Below are 22741 nucleotides of genomic sequence, written 5' to 3'. Positions count from 1 at the left end.
CCAAATACCTGACATAGTCTCTACTCTTCTTGTTGACACTGTAGTTGGTCAGATGCATGAACTGGTTTTTAATGTTCTTGGATGCCTGGTCATACCTCACTGTTGCAAACCTGTGAGGAGGGATAAAGATTCAAAGCATTTCTTGAACAAGTGACATGTTTGCCAAATATGAACTACTACACAGACTGCTCAACGACAACAGCTAAAGAGAGAATACATGCAATGAGAGTTCTTCAAATGCAACCTCTCCTCACAAAAAAACAGTTTATTCCCAAAGGCCGCATAAAGGTGCATTTAGTTTCATTTTCAGTGTCTTAGAGCAGGCAGCTCCATTGGTTCTCCTGCAAGTTTTCACAGCATAACAGTGTATACTTCACACAAGGTACATTTTTTTTTACTGCTTTGACTTGTGGTCTTCGGGCATTCTGTTTTAGACAGTTAGCATCACAATTTCACAACAGGATCAACCTTGAATACATAAGATCCACTGGGCCTGGGAAATGAGTCACCTTCCCTGGAGGTGTTTAAGGCACGGGTGGACAAGGCGCTGAGGGGCATGGTTTAGTGTTTGATAGGAATGGTTGGACTCGATGATCCAGTGAGTCTCTTCAAACATGGTTATTCTATGATTCTAAATTCAGAGCAATCATATTACATATGCATATCACAGTCAATTGCTCTGAAGCCTCACACTAGCACAGCCCAGTTCTTGTGTACTGCAAGGATGCTTTAGGAAAAGCTGGGGGTAGGAATAGATTTCTAGTAGTATCACCACTAACTTCGCAGCCTACAATGGATAACCATCTTTCTCGAGAGGCACCCAGGTACAACCTGCAGGGCCAAATCAATTTGTCCAACAAGGCAGCATCTGCTCCAGGGTACTGTCATTCTTAGGGACTACACAGCCCTTCCTTATCTCAAAGCTGTGTATAAGGAAAGGGATGGTAGAGAAGACCACAGTAAGAAGCAAGACACTGCTAGAAACTTATCTAATCTCCATATGAACCCTATTACAGGCAACAACACCACTTAAAACAGTTTATTATGGAAACAATTGTAACCTCCTGGTTACAGTACAGATAATGCCTTTTAATCAAGTAGCCTATCACCACTCCTTTCACCATATACTGCCATCACACATTTGCATTAAAATTAATCAAAAAATTGATGCAACTGAGAAGTGGACCATGATTTGGATTTGTTAAGGTATTTGAGGGATTTTATTTTTGTTTGGTTTTGTGTTGTGGGGGAGGCAGAGAGAAAAGGATGTGAGGAAGAAGGGCACAAAAGGACAAAAGGTAGATCAGCTACCTGATCCAGCTAAAAAGTTGTAACTTGATATGCCATTTTTTTTCCTCCCTCTCCACTAGACACACAGACTTAAGTTATCCATACTCTCTTTCCAGGGCTATCCAGCTTCATTTTACTTGCACAGTACCAGTACAAGAGTGTATCCTGTACAGCAAGCCATCAAAACCATTTTGCTAAGCTATTTATCAAATCAGATCATTTCACTGCATGGATACAGAAATGCTTGTGGTGACACAATACAATGGACACCACAAGACCCTGAACGGACCCTGAATGAGGACAGGAACGTAGCACAAAATCGCACTGAAGCAATTTAAACAGTAATCTTATCAAAAGCAGTCCTCTTCAAGAGGAGGCTGAATGAATGCTGACACAATATAGGCTCGTTGAAAGTAGCTTCTTGCAACAACTGCTAGGACAGTTGCCCATGCTACCCTTCCACTCCAGTTTGCACTGTGCAGCTAGAGAGAAACAGTGCCAGGAAGGGAAAGGGTAGACATGAGAATGAGAACAGCAGCCAAGAAGACTGCAGGACTCCTTCTCTTGACAGTCATGACAATTTAAAGTGTTTAAAACTTCATCTTGTTCAAAAGTTGTTTTCCAAAAGTGTAGCTGCATGATCAGCTTTTGTCAATCTAAGGATGCATCACAGCTTAAAGCCCATCACCTGCTCAGCTGCCAGCCACTCTATTTGGTCTGCTCCACAAATTACACAGCCACAGGCAAGCTGGATCGTTTCACAGATCTGACTGAACAGCCACTTGTGCAAATATTGGAAGTTAATTGGCATCTTTTTATTAGATGCAGAGACGCTTTTTCTGACGTAACACAGGAGAGAGTTAGGATAGAGAGTCAGGACAGGAAGAGGGCTTTTTTTCCACATAACACGATTTACCACCAGCACACGCTGCAACATTCTGCACGAGCTATTGACCTAAACGCTAAAGTCTTCATGCCCAGGTTTCTCATGTTGCTATAATTCAGCCAAAGAGTAATGAAGGCACAGACCAGGTCATCACCTAGGACAGGACTGTTTCCTAGCCAAAGCATTACACATGGATGCTGTTATGTGGAAGTCTGCAATCAGCCAAGAATCCTGGAGTACTCCTAAACTGGAGGCTGAACTGTCCACATGCAGAGGTGCATCTTCAGCCAAAGGGAACTATTTTATCATGAAAAACTCGCTTTCTTCTGCTCACTAGCACTATCTCCTTCCTTTTCTGCTTCAAGCAACCCTTATCTTCCCCCACCGTGATCCAATCCTGGACTATTCCATAGGCATTGCAATGGAATTCCATAGGCAACCCAACAGGCTTAACATTGCCGTGTATTCCTGCTAGTTAAGTTTGTGATCTGAATGCTTCAGCAACAGGATCCATACCACTTTGAATCGTTACAAAGGCATTTCCTGTAAGACTTGCCAAGTGGAAAAAAAAAAACAACCTAGGAACAGGTGAAGTTTTCCCACTATTAGTCAGACAGGAAGGTTTCCTGCCACTTCAGTGCATTCTTCTAAGACTACCTCATCTAAACCAACAGTTCTTCCTATTAACAACGTGAAATATTATAGATGTAACCAAGAAAGGAATGGATGTCTGTTCTGTAACCAAAACCAGAAGGTTACCAACTCAACCAATTCAGATTTGCTTTCTCCATAACACAGGTTCTAAACACAAGCTTTCAAAGTTGGATTTCTCCCATGTTGACTGAACTCTTTCACTTGCCAATGGACTTTGAGATAGGCAGACGATGCAGGAGGAATGGTCCCATATCACAGCATTAATATGGGTCACCTCTGTGATATGTATTATACAGAGACAATATCACAGCAGCAAGGACACAGGAAGCACCTTCTCCTGTCTTGATGTAATGTACTGCTTGTATTCACTGTCTAAATTGAACAAGTTTCATTAACTCGCTTCTCTGGCCTTACTGTAGTTCCATCCTCTCAAAGATCCTGCCCTTCTAGTAAATCTTGTCCTTTTAAAAACTGAGGAAAGAGATAAGAAAGTTAAAGGACACCTACTAAAATTATAGACAAGAGATTAGATTCCAAAAGCCACTGAACAGAAATACTATGGGAGACCTTCTGCTCCAAATTGTAGCTGAAAATGGGAAAGGTTAGACTGAGATTGACCATGCATTCTTCAGTTTCCACACAAACTGCCACCAACAACACAGCCTCCCAGGCAGAATCAACAGCAAAAGTATATGGTGAACAGCTCTGACAGCCTCCCTCCCTTTCACTGCAGCTTCTCTCTTCTCCACAGGACAGAGGTGGTGCCCTTAATTGCTGAATTTGAAACTCAGAATAGAGAAGTGACACGCGTACATTCAGTCATTCCGACACACCCGTCTGTGTCTCAGCTTGACTTAGCCAAGTCACAGGTGCATCCCAGCTTGGATGAAGGCAACAACCAGTTCCCTTTACCAGCAACTACACTCTTACAGAGCTCACCAACAACACCACGTTTGCCTTCTGTCTGGCTGTGCTTTCTCTGGGATCAGAAACAGGGAAAGAGCAGTCAAAAGCAAGAAGCAGGGTGGCAGAAGTGGCACCAGGTGGCCTGGGCAGCAGAAACAGAAAATCAAGGTAGAAATCCTTACTAATTCTTTCAGACTCCAGAAGTACTCTCAACTTCCTTACTAACAGTGCATTACCTAGAGGCATCCCAGCTCTCTGCCTCCCTCCTGGACATGCTTCAGAATTTCCCTGTTAAACTTACACTTGTGCTCAGGTATTGACAGATAACTACCCTCCCTCCCCATCTTGTAATAGTTCACTGTTAACCCAATAAGGAAGCTTAAGCTCCTCCTTCAACAGGCTACTGACTCCACAAGTGATGTGCAGCACTCTTCCCTGTTGGCCAATCAATCCACAAAACATGTCACAGAGCCCACACTTGTCTCTAGAAATCCCCAAATCCACCACATCATGCCAAACTTCAATTGGCTCCTAACCTACACCCTTACGCTGCCTTAATCTAAACAACCTACCCTTTTAATGTCACAAATTTAAGTGGGACTGAGGTTGAGATGTACACCACCATCCGCTTCATCCCCAGCATTACTTCAGGAAATTAATTTAGCACAAGGTAAAATTTGTCATATGCAAGTCACTTTGGAAATAAATAAACTGGATCATTAAATATTTACATTAGATGTTACACGGTTTTCCATGCAACTTGGAAGATCTGGAATGCTTATTTGTGACATCTAGCCAGGCCCTGGGAAAGGAGGAGGAAAAGAGAAATGACTCTGGAGTAGGAAGAAGGGAAGAATAGTTAATCCTTTTTTCTGTAGCACTTGTCTGAGAGAAAAGCACACATTACAATAGCCTTTTCTATGACTGCACAGAGTTCCTGCCTAAATGTCCTGGAAAAAAAAACACAACAGTGTCGTGTTGGTATAAGCATGCTACTCACATTTTATGCTTAGAGTAATTTTTTCAGTACCTGTTTGCTCTCCTCTCCAGACATTATACTTTGGCTTCCCTGCTAGTCTATTCGCTGACCCTGTTTAGAGAACTAAGGCCCCATAGAAAGTGTTTACACCATTCAATTCTCCTTATGGTTCCCATGAACTGCTGTTAAAATCAGGATGAAAAAAAATAAGATGCTCTAAGGGAATTGTTCAATGGATTAGAACTGGTAGAAGAGACAGATATTTCAATTTTTAACATTAACAAGGTCTGGACTTGAAAATGCCATCTAGGACCCAGTTCTCTCGTGGTACAGGACAGAAAACGGAAGTCCAGAGACCATCACAATCCTTCTGTCTCTGACTTGAATTATTTTCCACAGCATCCACCTGATATGTCAGTTTGCAACTGAGCATGAATAGGAGCCAAAGCTTTTAAGGGAACTACTAAACATAAAATGGAGCATTGGTGACATCTACATGACAGCAGAGTTTCTCTAACCAAAACTGGATGAAATTATTCAAACAGTTCCATTAAAGGATAAGATCCAGGACCATTTATACCACATGTCTTCAGGGACAGGAGAAAGGCCTATTTTCCTTTTTCAACTTCTCATAACAAATTTTCAAGTTTTCAACCTATGGACTACCATTAATAGGATTTTGAACCTATGGAGCATGAGGAAACACCACGAGGGTGACCGAGCACTCGCAGAGGTTGCCCTGAGTGACTGTGGAGTCTTCTTCCTTAGAGATATTCAAAAGCCATCCAGGCATGGTCCTGGGCAACTGATTCCAAGTAGCCTGCTTGAGCAGAAAGAGTTGGACTAGAGACCTCCAGAGGTCCCTTCCCACCTCAGCCACTCCATGACTCCGTGAACTTCCATTCTGTTTCTCACATTCTCCAGTTTCTCATTGGGCAAACTGTCACCAAGTCACTCAGCCTCTCCGATTCTTCAGTACCCTGACTCTACCAAGCACAACAGTAGGGTCATTTAGACCGAGAGACACACTATGCCTGTGCAGACCACCCTCTGCTACCCAAAGACTCGAAGTCCAGTTGAGGGGAAAGGAATTTGAGGAACACGAAAGATGAGGAGGGGCCTATAGAAGAGATCAAAAAAGAATTCGCCAGGTATTATTTAGCTACCTTTCCCTCAGGATATCCTAAAACATGCCATCAAGAAGACAAGTTGTTGAAGCTAGCAAGACACTTTTTACTTGAGAACACTGATTTGCCGTGTCAATATTATTACGACGACTCTGCAAGATATACAAATATTGCTCAAGGAGCCATTTTTCCACTGCTTTTTTTAAACAACTCTTTCAGCCAAAAGAGTAGTTTTGATGAAGCTCATCAAGAGTAGGATGTTCAAAATAAAATCAGCCTATACAATAGACAAGTGCCTGGCTGCCAGCCATGGGAACCTGATTTAACAAAAAGCATCACTACGCCATGACTGAAATATATACAGCAAAAAATATTAAAAGTATTTATATTACATATTTAAATACATATATAGTAGGCTTCCTTGCAGTTCTCAAACAACAGCAGCCTGAGGCCAAACTACTCCATTTTACAGAAGAAAAAATCAAGCTAAAAAACACAGTCTAAAATCAATTAACAGGTGTCTGAATAGGCAGTACAGTCCATTAAAAGACATATATAGACAGACATGTCTTTCCCCCCAGTGATTCAAACACTGCTCACCTAACTTTAAAAAGCAAGGAAGCAGCAGAAAGCTTCCTGACTTGAATCAGTGGATAGTGCATCAAAGTCCAGTGTGGACATCTAGTGAAAAAACACTGTTCCACAGCTTCTGTGTGAGGCAATGTCTGCCAAAGTCATTGTAGTCTGCTCCCAGCTGTCCACACAGAAGCGAGTTATGCTCCTTAAGAAGCAGAGGTCTGACAGGCAGAGGTTACTGCTAGGGGGAAAGGGCTGCTGCGGCAGGCTCTGGCCTCAGCACAGCCTGTGAGGTAATGTGAATTCCTTGGCTCCAAGCGAGCACCTGAATTCTTTGGAAACCACAGGAATTCAGCACAGAAAAGGTAAATATCCCAGTGGAGCCAGTGCTAATTAGGAAGCCAGGCTACTGAAGGAAGGGGTGCTATGAGGCTGAGTGGTGAGCTCAGGAGGCAAGGTGGCAGCTGGTGGCAGTCCCTATGAAGGTCAGCTGTTGACCCCACCATTACAGGAACTCTCCTGTCCCTCTGGGAAGTCTCTCCCAGCTGCTGCTCTTGGGCCCTTTGCAAGAGCATTTGGTTTTCAGCTCAGCTTTGTCTTTTTTAGAAAACAAACAAACAAATCTATTTTATGAATTCAGGGTAAATCTGACTAAGAAGTTCCTGCTGGGCTAGGACCCTTCCAGCCATTCAGACTCAGAAATAAGGCTGCTTAAACCTGGTAGTTCAGGCAAAAAAAAGTAGGCTATAGAGAGGTCTCCCCAAAACAAGGCACCACTCCACTATAAATTCCCTACATCCCATGTTAAATCCCCGTTTTTGTTGGCAGGCATCAAGCAAGACAGGTCCATCAAGTTTACTTCTGTCCCACACGGAGGGACAGAGGAGGGAAAGTCAGACAGGGGAGAGGGAGAGGGAGAGGGAGAGGGAGAGGGAGAGGGAGAGGGAGAGGGAGAGGGAGAGGGAGAGGGAGAGGGAGAGGGAGAGGGAGAGGGAGAGGGAGAGGGAGAGGGAGAGGGAGAGGGAGAGGGAGAGGGAGAGGGAGAGGGAGAGGGAGAGGGAGAGGGAGAGGGAGAGGGAGAGGGAAGCTTCCCTGGCTGGCAAATTATGGAATGCTCACAAACAGCACAAGCTATTCCTGGCCCCGTGTCCCCTACAGCCATACTTCAAACACAAGCTAGGCTTGTTATTCTCTCCTCGCATGGATGCTGCTCCAAAAACCAGCATAATCCACCAAGTCAAGAGCTGGCTCAGAGCAGCCTTGGAACTTCCACATAACTGGGGTTGGCGAGTCACCTCCAAGAGCATGTCAAAGTTCATAATTAAGACTGTAGTTTATTAACAAATATCCTAGTATGAATACGAGGCATAAAGAGGTGTGTCAATAAATATATTCTATCACCTACTTTGGAATTCTCAGACAAATAAACCTACCTAGATTTTTAACATAAGATCATATGACTGAGTTACACCACCTAGCAAACCTGGACCAAGCTTGCCAAGACCATCTCATTCTCCAAACTTATACCGTTGATGCAAAGCTCCCAGCTACAGTTCTCCAGGCCGTGAATCACAGATGGCTAATCCAAATAATAATTGGGGGTTTTCCAGCACCAAGTTACTAAATATCTGCCAATTTAACAGATTTATGGAAGCGTGCTTTTGTCTACTTATTTTTTTTAATATGTGCTAGAAAAGCGTTCAACACCACATTTTTCAATCCAACAGACAAGAACCTTAAGTCACGCAGTGCTGCTTTATGCCTTAAGCGCAGCACAAATCAAACAACAATAGCTGAAGACTTTGTTACGCACTTCTGGGTACATACCTCTCACCTCCTTCAAAGGCAACTTTTTCTTTATTCTTCCACATGGAAAGTGGAACACAAGTTACACATCCTAGATCCACAATACCTTTCTTCTCTTCGGCACTGAAGTCCCACATTCCACTCTAGATCATGTCATGACAAGTCTAGCTGTGCCAAGAGCAACCAGGCCTAAGGAAGTATCTAGTCAACCACCACAAAGGTGTATTATATCATTTGTTCCTTTTAAAGATAATTACATCTTATGGTTTCCTGACAGCACTCCTAAGGTCACCAGTGTTACTGAAATGGTCATGTTCCTTCTACTTGGAATATGCAAAGCATAACACTACAGGGGAACACTACTGTTGAGGCAGACTAAGGAAACAAAAAATAAAAAATAAGAGAACCTAGAAAAGGTCACCCTGATTACACTTCGGAAAGCAAACTCAAAACTTGCAAGTCACCATAGCTCACCACGAGCACTAGCAGAGGTCCTGAAAACAGATTCCTTTGTTCTGCTTCAATACCGTCTTTGATTCCAGGCCCTGCTCCTACCTCCCAGTTCTCTGCTACAATTTGCTTCCACTCAAGTGGAGGGAGTGGTGTTTAAGTAAATAATAAACAGCTTCCACTCACTAAGGTTAAAGCAGTCCCCCCTCCCCACACAGTTAAAGTTTTGTCCCAGTTTTAAACCAAAACATTACATTGTGTGAGGCAATAAGAGGGTCTCTCCCAGCACTTAACTTGCACTAAGTTAAATGGAAGTCAAAAAAGCTAAGTAGGAAGCCAGAATCCAGTAGCTCCAGGCTCCTTACCTCTCACCAACTGACTGCAAACCCAGGGTATGGGAAAAAGCCAAATCGCTAAAGCTAAAGACCACTAGTGCCATCTGGAGGCCATACAGAATAGCCCACCTAAATTTCTGTCAACCTCTGCTCACGCTTGACTGTTGTCCTTCAAGGAGCTTGCTAGCAATTTCTGCATAAACGTACCAACTCTACAGCCACAGGAGATGGGGAAGTTTAAAAGTAACTAAAGACATTGGTTGTAATAAATTTATACCTATCATGTGAATGCCTGGATAGGCAGTTAACTTATTTGCTCAGGGTTGACTACTGTTTCAAGCTCTGCAGGTGAATATTCTGAATGTCAAAAGAACAAAGAAATTCAGCCAGCAAGTATACAGGTTATCAAGTAGGAACAGTAGCTCACAAACTCAAAGAAATCAGATCATTGTTTCAAGATACTCATTACCTAGAACAGCCCAGGTGACCGACAGTCTTGCTATCAGTAGTAGTTCCTGGACTGTTATCTTTCAGGAAGGTATTTCCAGGCATATGAAGGACAAAATAATTATTTGCAATAGCAAGCACAAATTTTCCAAGAACAAAGCGTGTCTAATGCTTCCTGATTGCCTTCTAGGATGATGTAAGTGGTTCTGGGGACAAAGGGAGAGCAGTGGACAGCACGGCTCAAGAGCTGAGCACTCAAATGGCCCCTGTGAAGCTGGGGGAATGGGCTAACAGTACACTCACAAACTTTATCAAATGCAGAAGTCTTGCACCTGGGAGGAATAACCCTCTTCTACCCAGTACAGGCTGGGGAGATAGAAAGCAGCTCTGCAGAACTGACAAGGAGTCCTGGTGTACAAGCTGAACACAAATTAGTAATTTGCCTTTGCACCATGAAAGCTAACTACATGCTGGGCTGTATCAACAAGAGTGTAGCCAGTAGGTTGAGGGAAGCGATTAGTACCTCATACTTCTGTGTGCTTACCAAGCACTGGACATACATCTGGAATGTCACGTCCAATTACGAGCCCCCAGTACAAGTAGAAGTATTGATTAAGTGGTGTAAATCTGGCAGGGAGCTCTTAAAATAGGCTGAAAAACATTAGGTGCAAGGAGAAGCTGAGGAGAAAAGGATTGTTTAGCTAAGAATAGATCTAAACGGCCCTGTTCAACTCTTTAATGCACAGCTACAAAGACAGAGCTAGACTTTTCTCAAAGGTGCATAGCAGGACAAGAGGCAACAATCAAACTGCCACAAGGAAAATTCTGATCAGATATAAACCATACACATTTTCACAGTGGAAATGGCCAAACATTGAAACAGGCTACTAGGAGAGACACTGGAATCTCCATTCTTGGAAGATATTCAAAACTTCATGGTATAAAGGCAATAGAGTTTTTTCCCAAACATTGAAGAAGGTCTTGTCTTGCCAAGGAGATTGGACTAAAGACCTTCAGATTTCCCTTCCCACCTAAATAATTTGATGATTCTATCTTAAGGGACTCACTCGAACTGTCTGACCAGTGCATTTCAGTCAAAACAATATACTTGTTTCTTTCCTCGTTTCCTTCCCTAGACTGATAGGGGAATACTCAATACAAATAGAATTGTTAAAACAAAACAGAAAAAAAAAAGCATACACATTCCCATATACGCTTCCCTACCAAGCAAAACATGTTACATGGCATTGCCCCTAAACAGAATGGAACACTTGTCTCTTACACAGATGATTTTTTTTTTTCAGAAGTAAATTCCTTTGTTACAAGAAGAACAGTAAAACTGCCTTTCAGACATCACTGATGGTGCATATCCCGTTCTAGAGGCCTGCTATGCCGCCCTTTAGGGAAACAATCTGTTCACATTATCTTTACAGGTAGAGGCACATTGCAACACACCTGAAGGGGATCTGTTCATTTAAAGGAGGATATTTCTTGTGGTATCATTATTAATATATTCTTTTGGATTCAGTACCTGCTTTGGATAAAGGTAAGTTGGATTCAGTATCTGTCTATGTCAGAGTCATGCAGATTTGAACCCTTCTGGTTATGTCACGTTTGCTTATAAGACAGATTCAGCACTGCTTAAAGAATCATAGAATAACAGGTTGGAAGAGACCCACCGCATCATCGAGTCCAACCATTCCTATCAAACACTAAACCACGTCCCTCAGCACCTCGTCCACCCGTGCCTTAAACACCTCCAGGGAAGGGGACTCAACCACCTCCCTGGGCAGCCTGTTCCAGTGCCCAATGACCCTTGCTGTGAAGAATTTTTTCCTAATGTCCAGCCTAAATCTCCCCTGGCGGAGCTTGAGGCCATTCCCCCTTGTCCTGTCCTCTGTCACTTGGGAGAAGAGGCCATCAACCTCCTCTCCACAACCTCTTTTCAGGTAGTTACAGAGAGCAATGAGGTCTCCCCTCAGCCTCCTCTTCTCCAGGTTAAACAACCCCAGCTCTCTCAGCCGTTCCTCATAAGGCCTGTTCTCCAGCCCCCTCACCAGCTTTGTTGCTCTTCTCTGGACTCTCTCCAGAGCCTCAACATCCTTCTTGTGGTGAGGGGCCCAGAACTGAACACAGTACTTGAGGAGCGGTCTCACCAGTGCCGAGTACAGAGGGAGAATAACCTCCCTGGACCTGCTGGTCACGCCGTTTCTGATACAAGCCAAGATGCCATTGGCCTTCTTGGCCACCTGGGCACACTGCTGGCTCATGTTCAGTCGCTGTCAACCAACACCCCCAGGTCCCTCTCCTCCAGGTAGCTTTCTACGCAGACTTCTCCTAGTCTGTAGCACTGCATAGGGTTGTTGTGCCCCAAGTGCAGGACCCGGCATTTGGCCTTGTTAAACCTCATGCCATTTGACTCTGCCCAGCGGTCCAGCCTGTTCAGATCCCTTTGCAGAGCCTCCCGAAGATGCAAATGACAGCCTTATGATGTTGTCTTCTCATACACAACTACAGTTAATTTCCAACAGACCAGAAACTTAAGAGGGCGTGATTTTTTCAAATTTATTAGTTGCTATAGACAGGTATTTAGCTAAACATCTGTGCTGAAGTGAAACAGGTATTTTTGGTAGAGAAGTGTTCCTCCTAGGAATCTTTAGTAACTTTCATGATTTACATGCAAAACAAAACTGACATCTTGCAGGGTAAAAATAGTGACCTAGTCTAAATCCTCTTACATAATGCGGTAAAAAACAAATACTGGCCTAAAATTTAGAAAACCAGTTGAGAGTATTAAAACAAAAGCCAATATCAATATAGCAAACAACAGGTCTCCAAATGCTTTTGTCATTTGGATTAAAAACAAATTGAGAAGGTGTGAATTCCCTTCACCTTGGAGTGTGGAGAAGGAGCACAAAGGCACCTAGAGGCACAAAGAGGTTTCAAGCAGAACCAGTCTTGTGAATGAACACACAAATGATGCTGTGTGTGGCCATTCAATCCTTAAGAGCTGAAAACTTATCTAACTTATTACCTGTGTAATAAAGTCCCTCCCTAAGGATCCTAACAATCTATACATAGAAAACTGATGGGACACAGCATAACGTATCATATATTCAAAACCCTGCAGAACTCCCTACCTGGCACTTCCCTCATTTGCTACTGTGTCAGGAGTACAGAGGCAAGCCGAGACATCTCTGGATCATCAAGCACAGATACAATAAGAAACAAGAAACTTCCCCTACCTGGCCAATCCTTCCTCGTAGAGATAAATGACAAGTGGATCATAGGATGTCACCAGAACATAGAGGCGCACATCAAACTTGAAATCTGAAACACAGTTGTCAAGAGTCGGTGACTGCAAATATCTTTTGGACATCATATCTAGTGGAGTAATTTCAACAGACCCTGAGAGCAATAAACAATTACTTGCTGCTGACATTAATGCCTGAAGCTTTCCCAATTGTAAAGCTTCCAGATTTTAAGAAATTCTCTAGTTACATTTTTCCAGTATGAGAAGAAGATTGACCACTCAATTATTCAACAAAATTCCTGCAAAGGCTGCAGAGATCCTCAGAGCTGGGTGAAAAGAGAAAAATCAATTCCTAAGCACACTCACCATCTATGAGCAGAGGGTTGCTGATGTAACGAGAAACCAAGATGTTGTCTTCCAGGACAATCTGGTTTGGCTACAGAAGAACATAGAAACAAAGAGTGAAAAATAACATGACTAGATCAAATCCACCTTTTTTTTTGAGCCTTTCCCTCCTAAAGCCCCTCTGTACTGACAGCTACGGTGTTGGGGGGGGTGTGGGGGGGAGGAAATAAAAAACCAAAACCAAAATGAAAACACATCCCTGTCAGTCACAACATTGTTAAGGTAATTAGAGCCTAACCAGATGCCTGGGAGTGATTACATTTTCAAAAAAACTGCCCATTGAATCTTAGAGTTAAATGCTCCTTAGGGAAGACTAGAGATTTAAAAGCAACACGGCAATTATGTAAAATAGACAGGAAAATTACATCTAAGAAGTGACTATCATTCTGTTTGCTTCTCAAGTGTTTAACCAAAGACAGGGAGGAGGTGTTTAGAAGACACTGGAAGGAGCACATGGCTACAGCTGGTGAGGAAGTCAGAAGTGAAGAAAATGACTCCTCAACTTGCGATCTTTATAGCTAGATCTTGGGCTGGTATCCCACCTCTGTGCCTACAGGAGTAAATAAATACCTTCTACTGAGATTCAGTTCACAGCAAGGACTATTGTACTGCATGCTTCCCTTGTAGCTTAGAACAGAAAGCTCTATATATGACCAGTGTGAATCGCAAAGTCACAGGATCTGCTGAAAAAGCTTTTACTTTTTGCTGTATGCAAGCCTCTCTTGTAACCAGTTTTAACTATTCATACAGACAGTTTCTTGCCAGACATTTCTTGCCTTTGGTTTGCAAAAAAAGCCAGGAAAACATCCTGCCTTTATTCAATTTTGCATGTAGTCAGCCACATCACCAGCATCATGAGCAGGAAGCCTAGGAATACAGAGTGCTCAACTTCCCTCAGCACACCACAGAAAAGTGACAAGCTGTTTTATTATGGATCAGAGAAATTCAGAGTTTTATTGTTCTGTTGGGCTTTTTTATTGTTGTTTTTAAACACTTTTGTGATGAGATTCTAAAAGATACTCCCTTAATGACATCACATTGAAGGAAACTGAAGTCTTTGGGCCAACCCAGCTGAAGTGTTTCTGGAAGAGATACACACAAAGGAAGATTGGTCCCAGAGGGTCTTTTCCTCACTTCATGGCCAATTGCCATAAGTCTGAGCTCGTTCCTCTCTTTCAAGCAAAGAAAGAGCTGAGTGCAGCTCTGGAAATACTTACCTCATACACTTGGCAAATTGCTCCCTTATTTTATGGGAAATGATCCAAGTAGAGAACAGATGAGGCAATGTGACCCCCTCAATGCAGGGGAAGCTAAAGGAGTTTGAGTGAGTGAAAACAAAATTACTCACCAGTCCATTTTGCTGCCAAGAATATTTACTGGAATACCCTCATGTGTTTGCCTCCTGTCCAGATTTGTTACCTATGACAACGTAACTCCCTGCAAAGCCCCAGAAGGGCAAAAGACACTATAACCAGAACATGGATGTCAAAGAACCATCTCCATTACACCTCAGTAAAGGCGCACTGGCATTTAGATAACACAACTCAAAGACTGATCCATCTCCTACTGTACCACATAAGACAGCAACAAGGGGACTGTTTAGGTCACACAGGTAAACAACTAAGGAAAGTTCTGGGAATCTTTCTAAGACCAACCTACTGTTAGCCACAAGAACAGTATGAAGTAACACAGTTCCCCAAACTGTCTCAGGGAGCACGAACTTGCTCCTAGTAAGATAGGACTCGAAAGTACCATGTAGATTGCAAGATAAGCACAGCATACAGAGAAACAGATAGCTTTTGGATACACAGCATAGGCCCAGGCTGCCTTTGCCAGATGCTCAGGACTGTCAAGCTGCTCACCGATGCATGGTTGAAATCCAGAGCACACCCAGTGTCTGGTTGGATGTTTCCACGCCCCTTGCATGGAAGCCAGCAGAGTTTTGCAAACAGCGTTACTGAAGAGCAGTCATTTTGCTGAACACTTACATTGTTTATCAGGTAGACACCTCGACCCCTGGAAGAGGCCACAGGCTTCACTATCCATGGGCCTCTGTCCTTAGAATAGGTATCTGGTTAAAAGAAAACAGCACAAGTCTGAAACATCTTCCATTTTGCTTATTTACAGAGGAGCAAGAATCAAGAACACTGCCTGCAGTAAACGTTTTAGAGGATTCCACCAGGAGAACAAAGTCTACTTTTTTGATGCTCTATTTTTCCCCCGTGGCACTCAATGCATTTACTATGGCGCCTCCTGCTGCTCCAACAGATTGATTTCTCTGCTCTATGCCTCCTTTTGGCACTTCTCTCTGCAGTACTCTCAAATTTTAGTCAGGGATATTGTGAAGTTGATGACCAACAACAGCAAGCACCAAAAAAAAAAATCTCAGCTCTGGAGCCTTAAGCCTACATCAGCTTCTTGAGGACTTAGGGACGCATGGAATAAACATTAGAGTAGAAATTATATAAAGAAATTGTGTGTGCCTTTTCCACTGTCCTTCCAGCTTCCTCTGATGTTGTTGCCTTATCCACTGGCACGATCAACAGGCTGGGATATTAAAAGTAATTCCCTTCCCCCGCCCCCGTCCAGTTATTTTGCCTTAGGTTTGGGCATGATAAGGCATTCACTTACTGCAGAAGTCCTGGTACTCTGTTGGGAGGATAAAGGTCTGAGGTAAAATATGGAATGTCTTGAATCCATGGGCCAGCTGCATACGACTGACATTCTTGTATAGTCTGTCCTTTCGTGTCAGTTCATACGACCTGAAGTCCAAACACACAAGAGGCCGTATTTATTTTCCCCCACATGAAAAACCCACATTACAGCAACCCTTCAATCCAAGTTGCTAAAGCATCTGTAGCCCTGACAGTTCTCTAAACCCTAATCTGCAACTTCTCTTCAGTTTTACTGTCTCTGACCTATGACCGTACTGATACGTATCCTCATTCCTCACACTTCTTGCTATTCCCAAGACAGACAGAAGCACAGCCAACTTCTATAACGGTGTTTGTAAACTTTAGCAGGTGACAAGTGACTGTCTCTAACTAAAAACTTAGGGCCCCAAACAGTTTACCTGTATTACCAAATAAAGGAAAAAAAATTAACCAACACCCAGTATTCAGGCTACAGACAAGCACTTTGACTCATATACTATCCCCCTAAAACCCCAAGGACGATTTAGAATGAAGATGGCACACGGCACAGCCCCAATACATTGGGACTTTACAATACTATGTATACTTTAGGGTTTTGTTTGATATATCTATATCCAGGATTTTGCAAACCATCACAAAGATGTTCAGCAAAACATGATATCAAGGCCTCACCTAGGGAAATGATTGACTTTCTGAATATCTGTAAGGGAACGCAGCAAGTAGGGCTTCAAGTGTGATCCTGTCCACATGAGATTATATTCGCTGCTATTAGGGTGCACCTAAAAAGTGACAGAGAAATACCATGCACATAAAACCCATAGAATTAACAAAAAGCACCACCACTTGTCCTACAGACTGTGACCTTATACCTATGAGACCAAAGCAATTCTAGTGAAAAATAATCCCCTCTTTCCACCTCTAATAATGGGTCAACTATAGCCAGACTCCTGACCTAAGCTACTGTACAGTTGTGCTGGGAAATAACCATGTCACATTTTTCTAAAGCAACTTACAGTTTTGTTCTTCTTGCAGGCTGTTTAAACCCAGGTTTTTAAAAGTGTTTTAGATTTCTTCAGGAAACTTATGAGACTAACTTATGAGTTCCTTAACTTGGTGTTATTCAGGAGAAAATCTACCACATACCACATCTCTCAAACTGTCATTAGCTGCATATAGGACATTCATTAGAGCAAGAGAGGTGCTAGAAGAGAAACACTAAATCAATTTTTCCGTGATCTTGTAAAGGCTGAGAGATTAAATCCTTCAGATCTTCCCAAGGGTGCAAGATGACACTTTAAAAGTAAGAAGAGAAAAAAACATGACCCAACTTCAGCATCCCTAATTTTTTAGGCTTAAGGCTAAGGGAGAGTGCAAAATCACAACATATAGCCTGTCTTAACTGGCAGAGCACATAAAAAAGAAACAGACCACACCTCAATGGAGTCCACAGCAACTTCCTGGTTCTAACCCTATGGAGTTAAAACCCAAAACACCAACAAAACCCCCCAAAAAGGGCAAAACAACACTAAAAAAAAAATTAAATCAAAACATAATAGTCATCGTCACCACCTCCCAACCCAGCACATAATCAGATCTGAAGTACATTGCACTCACTTCATGGAATCCATGGGCAGTCAGAATGTTGCGAACAAGACGGCTGTCTGTTTGCACAATCTTATAGGACAAATGGTAACGCTCTGTTAAGAGGACAAGAGACGTGATGTTAGAGGCTGCACCTAGAAGAATAAACCAGTGTTATCTATGCCACCAAAGGAGAGAGAAGAGTTCTGTAGGACCCAGCACAGTTCAGCTGCACTTAATCCACCAAGGATGACAGGAAATGCCCGTCCATCTCTTGGCACACTAACTCCAACGACGGCACTGAACTGACTTACATCATTCATGAGGTATAGTTTTTTGGTATTTGATGTGATGCAGCAATATCTTACCAAAATAAAACACAGGACATCCTAACAAATGCCTAGACTTTTTTTAAAGAAAGCTCTTCATATCAACTGTTTTATAACACTGCACACATAATTTCAGCTCTTTTTTCTCTATTCAAGACTGGTATTCCTAGCTAAAAGTCATCATGACATATGCCCTTCACTGACATGGCTAGCTTATACGATCACTTTTTAGATCTTGAAAGCCCAAAATAAAACACCAAATTTCCGTTCACATCTCATTCACTTGTACCGATTCCGATAAATAACTGCAAAAACAGTAGGAAATAAAGTAAACAGGACAAGGAAAGAAAAAGAGAAAAACACTATCCAAGCAGAGAGTCAGGAAAACAAAAGCAATAAGCAGCATGGGAGGTATAAGACAAACAGAAAGCAAAGAGCAAGACTAGAGGCCAGTAGTACAAAAAGATGTGGCAATGCATAAAAGAGTTCAAAGAAAGTAGAGGCAGAAATTATAATGCTAGAACACAGAATCACTTGGAAAAGACACTTTACAAATTGGTTTGAACTGAGAACAGAAAGACGAAGAATAAACTAAACCTCAGGAAATACGTTCTACCAAAAGTAAGTCTAAAGAAAAGAGTAAGAAGTATCATAACCTGGGACTGGAAAAAGCTCAAGGAAATTTAACAAGTTGCACTATTCAACAGTAGACTTGTTAGACTATGAAAAGCCGCTGCCTCCTGAGAAAAAGCCAGAGACATTACGCTCCAGCTGGGATACAAGTTACAATTACCATCAGCTTCTACCACCATTCAGCTATGTTTTTAACTCATATGAAAAGGATCAGGAGTTTCCACACACAAATCAGATTCTCCACCCCTTACCCCAATGAGCCAGAAGCATTTCTGCTTGGATAGGATATTACAAATGAGAACACCAATTACCTAACAAAGGGAGAGGCAAGAGAAGAAAGGAGTGTCAGCTTCACAAAAAGAAGTTGCGTGGATTTTAGCTTTTCTCCAACTCAGCACATACAGAATAAGCTCCTATCTGTAATAACTGTGAGTACTAACTCTTGCAATGCAGCATGGCCTTTTATAACAACTCTGCCTCTCATTTGGAGGCTCCCCCTTAGCTGACACTATACAGGTTTGGTATCCCAAATCAACCACTGCCAGAGCAGCAATCATTCTACTTAAAAACTTACTCACAGTTGTGAGGCTTTAGATGCAGAGATCCATTACTACAGCTTACTACTGTTATTACCACTGTGGGGATGGATGCTTATTTCCCAGTGAAACTCAATGCAATGATTGGCTTTAAGTTCTTTGCTACAGAGTAGTGAATTTCTGCCCTGGTCTTTAGTTCTAGCACAGCCTCCAAGTTCAGTTTGCAAGCAGTTTCAATTTGAAACACATCAGGACCCAGTGAAGGGACAAACAGACATTTGTCACAACCCAAAGACATGATAAACGCTCACCAACTGATCAAGCATTTCTGAAACTAGAGAAGATTGCAATTTCCTTCCTACCATGTCCTCCTCTCCACCACAAAGAGAACAGAACATCCAGGTAAGAGACTTTCACCTCATGCCTTCAGGCCAAATGCTGGCACATAGTTGCACCTACCTCCAATTAGGCGGAGGTAGCTGTCATTGGTCAGAATGGCTTCAGCATGAAACACCAAGACAGCAATCCGCCTGCATCCACCACCAGTCCACCTGATACACGGATGATCCCTGAAACAGCAAGACAATCTGTATAAGCAGCTGCTGAGCCTCCTACATGTGGCAGTTAGTTACAATGAGGACACAGAAATTCTCCATGCTTGCCCATGCTTGTCCACCAAGCCTGTGGGCAGAACAGAAGCAAATACAATGTGGGAAAATAATAGAAGATTAGCAAGGAGGATTGTAAACATGCTCAAATGTGTGAATATTATTCTAATTCTTGTCTATCCATGTGTGCTTGACAAGTACAATATCTATGTTCAGATAACATAGGCCTGTGATAGACTTAGAAGGATCCTGTTGAACATGCTTGAGATTCCTCCCCTGGTGTAGTAAAAAGTAAAGCACAGTGGTTAAATTACACCTGCGCAAATCCCTGAAAAACAGGCACAAACAGCGAGTTCGTCAGCCCCCTAGCAAGGGGTGAGCTCCACAGTACCTGCGTCTCCACCTGGGTGACTCTGCCTGGGTGTTGCTGTAGGGATCCTCTCGTTGGCAAGGGAATGAAAATAATTTTACTTTGTATTTCAGCTGTGGTTTTGTGGTTGTTCCTGCGCCCTGCCCATGCTGACTCACACATGCTATACACCCTATACTCAGCTATAAAGGGAATTTTCCAGATTATCCTCTTTTTGGGTTGGTCTTGCCAGGCTAAGTTGGAGTTCTGTTTAATTTTTAATTTATTTTACCAAGAGTAATTTGGAAGAATCTCCATGGATTTTCATAGCTACAATTCTCTGGATTTCTAGCCTAAGAACAGGATCTATAATTCAGGATAAACCATATTTTCTGCTATCCACACAACCAGACTTTACAACGCAGGTCCCAGTCCCGAATTTAAGAACTGCAAACCAATGCATACTGCCTGCTTGTAATCCTGGATTCTCAAGTGCCCAAAAAAGGCACACATGCAGAGTTTGAGAGACTACAACAGGCTTGGCTCAACACAACGTATAAACTTCTGTGCTTTTCCTTTTCAATTTCTGCCAAATGCAGTGGAAAGCAAGTCCAGAATTCAACAATTATGACCCCAACCAGCCACTCAAACTACAAAGCTACAACTTCCAAGATGCAGTGATCAGTTCTGCATAAAACAACAATATTACATTGGGAACTATCATGTTCTTGGAGGAATTAAGGATGCAAAAAAAATTAAGATCTGATATACGAAACCCTAAGATCACCTGTCAACCTCCCTAAACAAATAAAATTGAGACCACTTATTACTCACTCCACAAGGAATATAACCATGAAAAAGTTCACAGAAAATAGAGACTGAGGAACTGGAGACACACATCTCTATCTACGCAGAGAAGAAAAAATATAAAGACTGGCAGAGATACACAATAACAAACCTAGAGAATGTGCGAGCTCATAGTCTGCCAAAGGGTTGGAGAAACCACAGAAGACAAAACACCTCCTACACTTGTAACACAGGAACTGAAATAGAAGAGCAACTTTCTGATGTTAGGACAAGTGTAACCCTGGTCCTCTTAACTAAGTTAATACCATTACCATTAACTTCACAGCATTCCCACCTGCTTCCATCACCTCTAAAGAGAAAAAAAATATTAAGGGGTGGGGGGGAAATCAGTTACTGTGGAGTGATTAGCTGTTCAGACTGTAAGGGACCCAAGAAGGTTCCAGAATTTACACTACAGGCCAGAGCCTTATATAAGTGGGAAATTAGCTGAGACAACAGGAAAGGAGTTTATATTAAGCCTGTCTCAAGGATTTACAGTAAGGCTCAATCCTTCAGGTGACAGTCATTCATTCCTAGAATGACCCTTGGTCCCCTGATGCAGACACGCTATTACAATTACATTCTAGGTGAAGGCAGTTTTGGACCTTTCCATCCATGAGGGTCTGTCAAGTTTGTGCCATCTATTTGGTGTGAAGCAACATTCCCCTAAATGCTTTAAGGTACTGCAGTGTGCAACTGGGCACTCAGTCACAGCAAGCATCCAAAATAAAACAAACAGGACATATTAAAGTAGGTCTGGCTGAACGGAAAAGGATTCCACTCTGTGAAAGGGATTGAATCCCTCACAAGATAAAAGAAGCTACTAAACAAAGATAGAACAAACATACACTAGTAAGCAACAAGAGCTCTTGAAACAGGGTCTCACAAGATTGTTTTTAAAAAAGCTTCCACCTCATAGAATCATAGAATAACCAGGTTGGAAGAGACCCACCGGATCATCGAGTCCAACCATTCCTTTCAAACACTAAACCACGCCCCTTAGCACCTCGTCCACCCGTGCCTTAAACACCTCCAGGGAAGGGGACTCAACCACCTCCCTGGGCAGCCTGTCCCAGTGCCCAATGACCCTTGCTGTGAAGAATTTTTTCCTAATGTCCAGCCTAAATCTCCCCTGGCGGAGCTTGAGGCCATTCCCTCTTGTCCTGTCCCCTGTCACTTGGGAGAAGAGGCCAGCACTCTCCTCTCTACAACCTCCTTTCAGGTACTTGTAGAGCGCAATGAGGTCTCCCCTCAGCCTCCTCTTCTCCAGGCTAAACAACCCCAGCTCTCTCAGCCGCTCCAGTAAGACCTGTTCTCCAGCCCCCTCACCAGCTCTGTTGCTCTTCTAAGGAGCATTAAAAAAAAAAGGACATAAAGCATTGCATATCAGTCTACTGTACAGTACATTTCCATTCTATGTAGCAAAGTAGAAACTACAACAACAAAAGTAAGCAAAAAAACCCTGACGTCTACTTCCTTCGTTCATCTTAAACATCATCAAGAAAGTTCCCAGCTTAGGAACATGGCAGGAAAATATCAATGAAGCTAAAGACTTCAGAGAAGCCAAGAAAGGCCGTACCTCCAACCCTGGTGAATAACGTGGCCTTCTAGGCTACAAACCTAGCCACAGGCCCCAGGGCCAAACCAACCACCTGCTTCATCAGCGGGAGGAGGGTGAGGAATGAAACTGTCTTCTCAGATTAGTACAAATCCTGCAGGAAGCACAGGGAGACAGAAACAGCTCAGAGGGTTTTTCTTCCTACTTACTCCAGCTCATCTGCAGCATCTTCCTCCTCCTCCGAGGATGAGCCAGTCTCCTCCACGTCCCGAGCCATCCCAACCGGCATTTCCTCTGGGAGCTTCCCTACAGCCCGGCCTCAGCAGCCTCTGAGGCTCCTTCACGCAGCCCCGAGGGACCGCGCGGCCACCCGCGACCGGGATTAAGAGCACGAGGGCTCTCACGGAAACCAACCCCGCCGCCCGCAGGCCCGGGGCCGCCGCCCCGCAGCCCGTCCCTGCCCGGCTCCTCCCGCCGCTTCCCCCGTTGCCACAGCAACCGAGGGGCGGCACCTCCCGCAGGACTGAGGGAAG

At 43.1% G+C, this 22741-nt stretch overlaps 1 protein-coding gene across 5 annotated transcripts in view; it reads right to left on the bottom strand.

Moving 5' to 3' along the window:
- TTLL5 (tubulin tyrosine ligase like 5) overlaps positions 1-22589 on the bottom strand; it is a 135827-nt gene extending 113238 nt beyond the window's left edge. For 3 of the 5 annotated variants that reach the window (XR_011337553.1, XM_069858578.1, XM_069858580.1), the window contains exons 1-9: positions 22418-22588; positions 19307-19416; positions 17383-17465; positions 16441-16547; positions 15746-15876; positions 15103-15185; positions 13076-13145; positions 12702-12786; positions 9-110 (exon numbers count right to left, since the gene is read on the bottom strand). Coding sequence is in view for 4 of the 5 variants with exons in the window: in XM_069858578.1 (XP_069714679.1) it covers positions 9-110; positions 12702-12786; positions 13076-13145; positions 15103-15185; positions 15746-15876; positions 16441-16547; positions 17383-17465; positions 19307-19416; positions 22418-22497 (851 nt within the window). In the remaining variant the exon portion in view is untranslated. Of the gene's footprint in view, positions 1-8; positions 111-12701; positions 12787-13075; positions 13146-15102; positions 15186-15745; positions 15877-16440; positions 16548-17382; positions 17466-19306; positions 19417-22417 lie in introns of all 5 variants that reach the window. The other 2 variants (XM_069858581.1, XM_069858579.1) reach the window with 2 other exon arrangements.
- Positions 22590-22741: the final 152 nt, after the last annotated feature.

This window comes from Phaenicophaeus curvirostris, chromosome 5 (assembly GCF_032191515.1).
Source record: "Phaenicophaeus curvirostris isolate KB17595 chromosome 5, BPBGC_Pcur_1.0, whole genome shotgun sequence".
Taxonomy (NCBI): domain Eukaryota; kingdom Metazoa; phylum Chordata; class Aves; order Cuculiformes; family Cuculidae; genus Phaenicophaeus; species Phaenicophaeus curvirostris.
The sequence above is the reverse complement of the archived record's forward strand: the minus strand, read 5'-3'. Positions and strand labels throughout refer to the sequence as shown.